At 50.7% G+C, this 6,000-nt stretch overlaps 1 protein-coding gene across 3 annotated transcripts in view; it reads right to left on the bottom strand.

The window, feature by feature from the left end:
- Nucleotides 1-4,369: 4,369 nt before the first annotated feature.
- LRRK1 (leucine rich repeat kinase 1) overlaps nt 4,370-6,000 on the bottom strand; it is a 155,060-nt gene continuing 153,429 nt past the window's right edge. For all 3 annotated transcript variants that reach the window (XM_024232405.3, XM_063716320.1, XM_063716321.1), the window contains one exon: nt 4,370-5,760. In XM_024232405.3, coding sequence (XP_024088173.2) covers nt 5,583-5,760 — 178 coding nt within the window. In that variant the 3' untranslated portion in view covers nt 4,370-5,582. The remainder of the gene's footprint in view (nt 5,761-6,000) is intronic.

Below are 6,000 nucleotides of genomic sequence, written 5' to 3'. Positions count from 1 at the left end.
CGGCCTTTTGACCTTTTAGGGTCTAGGGCTGTAAAGCGTCTCAGGGTTGCTGCCAAACGAGCCATGAACTGGGCTGGATTTTTATATTTGATGAAAAAGCCTAAACGCTATCTGATTTGGGATAAAGAAAAAGGAGCATTAACCTTGACTATGCCTTTAGCTCCAGCCACCTTTTTAAGAGTAAATTGCTGGGCAGGTGGGGGAGGGCTAGTCATGGAACGAAACTGTAAGCCGGACCGGGTATGAGGAGGGAAGGTGATAAAAGGATTATAGGGTGGAGGAGCAGAGGCTGAGGAAGAACTGGGACTTAGCTCGGCCTGGAGAGGAGGGGAGAGGTCAGATGGGTCTGTAGAAAAGGAAGATTAGAAAGACTCAGCGACTCTTGGGGTTGGGACTGAGGGGACATGTGGGAGGGAAAGAAGGAAGATTTGGGATGAGTTGCATTGGGAACAGAGACTAGGGAGGGACTGATGTGTAAAAGAATGCCTGGATGTCAGGCACCTCAGACCGTTTGCCCATTTTATGACAATTATTTAGATCTTGCAGGATGGAAAAATTGCAAGTGCTGTTTTCCAGCTATTTGGAGCTACTGTTGAGTTTGTATTGAGGTCAGGCAGCATTGCAGAAGAAAATAAGGCATTTAGGTTTTAGGTCAGGTGTGACTTGAAGAGGTTTTAAGTTTTTGAGAACACAGGCTAAGGGAGAAGAAGGAGGAATGGAGGGTGGAAGGTTGCCTATAGTGAAGGAGGCAAGTTTAAAGAAAAGGGAGAGTAGAGACATGGAGGAAGCAGTTCGGGGGTTCTTACCCTCCAGAAAAGTGGGAAAGGGGTCAGGGTGCAGAGATACGACGTTGGGGCGCAGAAATAAGGGATCAGGGCACAGAGATATAAGAGGTTGGGGCATGGAAATAAGGGATTGGGGCACAGAGATATGAGGTTGTGCCCTCTAGAAAAGGGGGACTTGCTGCTCAGGGTGAAGGAGAAGGGGTTGGGGGTTTCTTGCCCCCCAGAAAGGCGGAGAAGGGGTAGAGACACGGAGAGAAGGGGTTGGAGTTGGGGTACTTGCCCCTTCCCCAGAAAAGCAGGACTTGCTGCTAAGGGTGAAGGACCAAGGCAGGCATCCCTGCGTGGTCTGACGCCTCTGAAACTTGGGTGAATAATCAGAGAGGCGTCCCTGCAATGATTAAACACTAAGGGAAGGCTGCCTTCCCTAGTCCGTGACCAGTGCCGGAGTTTTGGGTCCACAGATAAAACGTGTCTCCTTTGTCTCTACCAGAAAATGAAAGGAATTGACATTAAGAGAAGGGAGAGATTGAAGTGTGGTGCCAAGATTGAGAGGAGAAAGTGGTTGAGGGATAGTGAGGGAGGTTGGAGAAGAGAGTAAAAAGAGGCCGCTTACTGGATTTGAAATTGGTGAGATGTTTCTTGGGCTGGTTGGTCTGAGGACCTGAGGTCATAGGTGGATCTTTCTCACAGAGCAAAGAGCAGGAGGACAGGGGATTGATCTCCCAAGGGAGGTCCCCTGATTCGAGTCACGGCACCAGATTTCATGCGTGTCCGTGTGAAGAGACCACCAAACAGGCTTTGTGTGAGCAACAAGGCTGTTTATTTCACCTGGGTGCAGGTGGGCTGGGTCTGAAAAGAGAGTCAGCAAAGGGAGATGGGGTGGGGCCGTTTTATAAGATTTGGGCAGGTAAAGGAAAATTACAGTCAAAGGGGGTTTGTTCTCTCGCGGGCAGGAGTGGGGGTTGCAAGGTGCTCAGTGGGGGAGCTTTTTGAGCCAGGATGAGCCAGGAAAAGGACTTTCACAAGGTAATGTCATCACTTAAGGCAAGGACTGGCCTTTTTCACTTCTTTTGTGGTGGAATGTCATCAGTTAAGGCGGGGCAGGGCATATTCACTTCTTTTGTGATTCTTCAGTTACTTCAGGCCATCTGGGCTTATATGTGCAAGTCACAGGGCATGCAATGGCTTGGCTTGGGCTCAGAGGCCTGCCACACACTGCGCTGCAAGTTGCTTTCAAACAAATGCATTTATTATATCTTGGAGAACATTCCAGTCCAGCACAGTTAGTGCTGCCTGCCTCTTTGACAGGCTGCAGAAGATCGCACTGTTGCATGTGCAGGAATTTTATGACCTCCCTCATGATAGAGATTCAGGTTGCTTCCTGTTTGGGGCCATATTCTAAGAGATGCTACAGTGAATATCCTTGTTCTGTATCTTTGGGCACTTTTACAAAGATTTCAGGACTGAATACTTAAGTGGAATTGCTGGGTCAGAGGGTATGTGCATTTGAAATTTTGGTAGATAAGGCCAGAATGCCCTCCAAGGGGTAGCCTCCAACTACCCACTCGTTAATCCACCCTCCATTCAGCAAAGTGATTTTGTAAAGATGACCAAATCATCTAATAATCCTGCTTAAAACTGTCAGGAGCTTCCCCAGAGACCCACACTTGTAATTCTGTGTGCCCGGTCCCCTCCGTCAAGGCTGCAGCCACGCCAGGCTTTCCTGTCCCTCCCACACAGTGACTTGATCCCACAACAGGGTCTTTGCATGTGCAAGGCCCTTGCACCTAGTGCCCTCAGAGCTCCACGGAACACCTTCTTCCCATTCCTCAGTCTCATATTGTACCTCCTGGTGCAGGCTGCAGGCCTCCCCAGCCTCAGTTAATGTAACAGTCCTAGGCCAAGCCACGAATTGCCCACCTGGGTGGTCCAGCTGCTCTGCTATCTCACCTGTTTGTGTGCTTATTGTCAACTCTACCTATGAGGAGTGAGCTCCTAAAAGCAGAGATTCGGCCAGCCCAGGTAGCTCACACCTGCAATCCCAGCACTTTGGGAGGATGAGGCGGGTGGATCACCTGAAGTCAGGAGTTCAAGACCAGCCTGGGCAACATGGTGAAACCCCATCTCTACTAAAAATACAAAAATTAGCCAGGCATTGTGGTGCATGCCTGTAATCCCAGCTACCTGGGAGGCTGCGGCGGGAGAACTGCTTAAACCTGGGAGGTGGAGCTTGCAGTGAGCCGAGATCGCGCCACCGCACTCCAGCCTGGGTGACAGAGCGAGACTCCATCTCAAAAAACAAAAACAAAACAAAACCAAACAAAAACAGATTCTTGACTGTGTCTCCAGTGACAGTGCCTGACAGTAGGTGTTCAAGAAGGAGATGCTGGCTGGTTACCACCCTCTGCCAACATGAGGGTGGTAAGTGACATCTATCTGAGATGCCTGTGGTCCAGCTGACGTTGACAGGGTCCTCAGGGTGCCCCCCACCCCCTCACTGAAGCATGAGCTCTTCTACACCCGCCAGAGGTCACTGGGCAGAGGCCAAAGTTGCAGGGACCATGCTGAATGCTGGGCCCATCCCAGCAACATTTTACTGTTGTCGAGACTGTTTCCTTGGTGTTGGGTGAGGTCAAGCATTGATGTTTAAGGGTCTGTCTGTTTCTTTGTAATTCAGTTGCTGCCCGTGCCCTTAACCTGTTTGCCTTTTGGGTTTTCTGTTTCTTATTGACATTACGAACTCTCTGTAATGAAGATAAGTGAGGTCTTTGTCTCTCATTTGTGTTGCAATGTTTTTTTTCTCAGTTGCTAGTCTTTTAGGCTTTGGACTAATTTTCCACGTAAGTTTCAATTTCATGGAGTCAAGTTCATTAGTCATTTCCTGTATGTTTTTTTTTTTTTTTTTTTTTAAGAGTCAGGTCTTTCTTGCTCTGTCACCCAGGCTAGAAAGCTGGTGTGATCGTAGCTCACTGTAACCTCCAACTCCCGGGCTCAAGGGACCCTCCTGCCTTGGCTCCTGGATAGCTGGGACTTTAGGCCTATATGATTTCGAACTGTGATGTGACGAGATCCCCTCCCCGGCTCTGTGAGGCCTGGGGCTGGGCTTTTCCAAGAGTAGGAGAGGGTGAATTTGGTGCCTGCAAAGCAGCCTGGCCTCGGGTGATGCCAAAGCAAAGGCTTGGGGCCTGGGGCAGACGGAATCTGGCTTGCATCTGGGGGTTAACTGAGCAGCTGTGCTGCACTGGAATGAGAGGAGAGAGAGAGTGGGACTCCTGAGACCCTGCTGTGGGATGAGGGTGAGAGAATGGCAGGGAGGTAGACAGGAAGCACAGATCCTCAGCCCCCTGGGACTTGGTGCCCAAGCTGGTTAAAAAAAAAAAAAAAAAAAAGGGGGTCTCGCTTTTTCCAAGCCTGCGACTGATAGAGCAGTGTCTCCACCCATGGAAGCTGCTCAGGGGCCACCTGCATGTTGACACAGTGGGCAAGGAGGGGCTGCCCCTTATCCCCAGACAGCGAGTGGGTCTGGGAGGGACTGAGCCTGTGCTGTGGTCATAAGCGCTCGAAAGACAGAGGCCACAGCTTCATTCTTGAAAGAATCTGTTTATTCTGAGATATTAAAGGAGTCTCATCTCCCTGCATATCCAGCAAATACTAAATTTGATCTTTTTAATTTTAGAAAAGGGTCAACAAACTTCAGCCGGAGTATGATCTCTTTCAAACTCCCATTCTGATTTAAGGAGGCCCAAAGGGTAACTCTTGACAAAAAAGTGGCCATGTTTGCACATGTGTGTGCGTATATGTGTGCATGTGTGTAATGCATGTATGTGCATAAGTATCCATAAATCCCCTGCAGACAGCGTTCCTTTTCGTACTCTGCTGTACACGTGTGCAGTGAATGTTTAGCAAATACATAATTTGGTATAAATCCCATACAATGTGATTTCACAACCAGAAGCCTGACCGCTGAGATATTACTGAATTTTTTTAAGTGATAAACAAGATTATTATGTGCAAACAAACAGGGCTTGTGCTCCAGCTGCGTCCAAATTTACTTGACAAAGCTATAAACACAAGGCCCTTTCTGAAGTCCTGCTGATTGAGTTTCCCCTTCCTTTTGTCAGTGGAGAAGAATGTAAAGGCGAAGCTGATGCACTGGCACTATGTGCCTCTGGGCTTTCTGGCTGTGGCACTTAAAGGAACTCATTCATTCTCTGAATGGGGCAACGATCCTCACCCAGGGTCCTCCGAGGGCTTTCCCACACAGAGACCTTCCCGAACACAGAGACATCTGATCTTGGCTTGCCCAAGCTGGCCCAGGCCTCGGGGACTCAGGAGCCTGTGGAATGTGCTGAGAGCCTGAGGTCTCCAGCGGGGAAAGGGCAGGGGTCACAGCCCCCCTCCCGCCCTACCTCAACTGTTTCCCAGCGGAGGGCCTCTAGTGTAATTCCATCTGAGACCTGGGGATGGCAGGAAGGCCCGGCTCTGCTTTGTTTGACCCAGCTCAGAACAGGCTCCTCCACCCCTGCTCCTGCAAACTGATGGAGAAGGCCAGAGGAGGCCCCTCCCAGCCTGATACCACTGTCTTCCCTGGGGCTGTAAAAGCAGCAGTTGGGGGATGGGGTATTCAGAGAACTCTGCTCCAGGCAGGTAACTTCTCAGCACGTCTTAGCAGCAAGGAGTTCAGGGGCAGCACTCCCTCTGTCTTCTAGGTCCTTGGAGAACTAGAGGCCGATGGCAGAGGGGTCAGGCTGCAGCCCGGGGCCAGCCAGCTCTGATGTGACAGTCATTCCACAGGAATTACCTTCTCTTGCGTGCGCAAGCCTCCAGCCGGCCCAGCTCCTCGTAGGACTGGTAGAAAATGTCAAACTCCCTGGCGCCCCAGCCCCTCCAGACAGCCAGGCACCACTCTGTGTTTTCGTTTTCAAAGGTGCACACAACAGTGTCCTTTGCCACCACAGCAGCATCCACCAGCACCCTGCAGAGAGAAGCGGTCTGAGGACACTCACAGGGGTCCCCACTTGGATGGGGTTGGGACGCTCCCCCTGTGCCTTCTGAGGAAGGCGGAGCTGGCTAAGGGCAGGGCAGTATGTCTGCTTGCCAGCCCTCTCTGGGGTGTGCTCGGATGCACCACTTCTCCCCAGTGGCCCAGCCTGTGGGCTTCGGCTTCATAAAGTCCAAAGACGGGCTGTGGGCATGAGTTCACGTCCATGGGCTT

Source organism: Pongo abelii, chromosome 16, assembly GCF_028885655.2.
Source record: "Pongo abelii isolate AG06213 chromosome 16, NHGRI_mPonAbe1-v2.0_pri, whole genome shotgun sequence".
NCBI classification, from domain to species: Eukaryota; Metazoa; Chordata; class Mammalia; order Primates; family Hominidae; genus Pongo; species Pongo abelii.
This window is presented reverse-complemented; position numbering and strand designations above follow the sequence as displayed.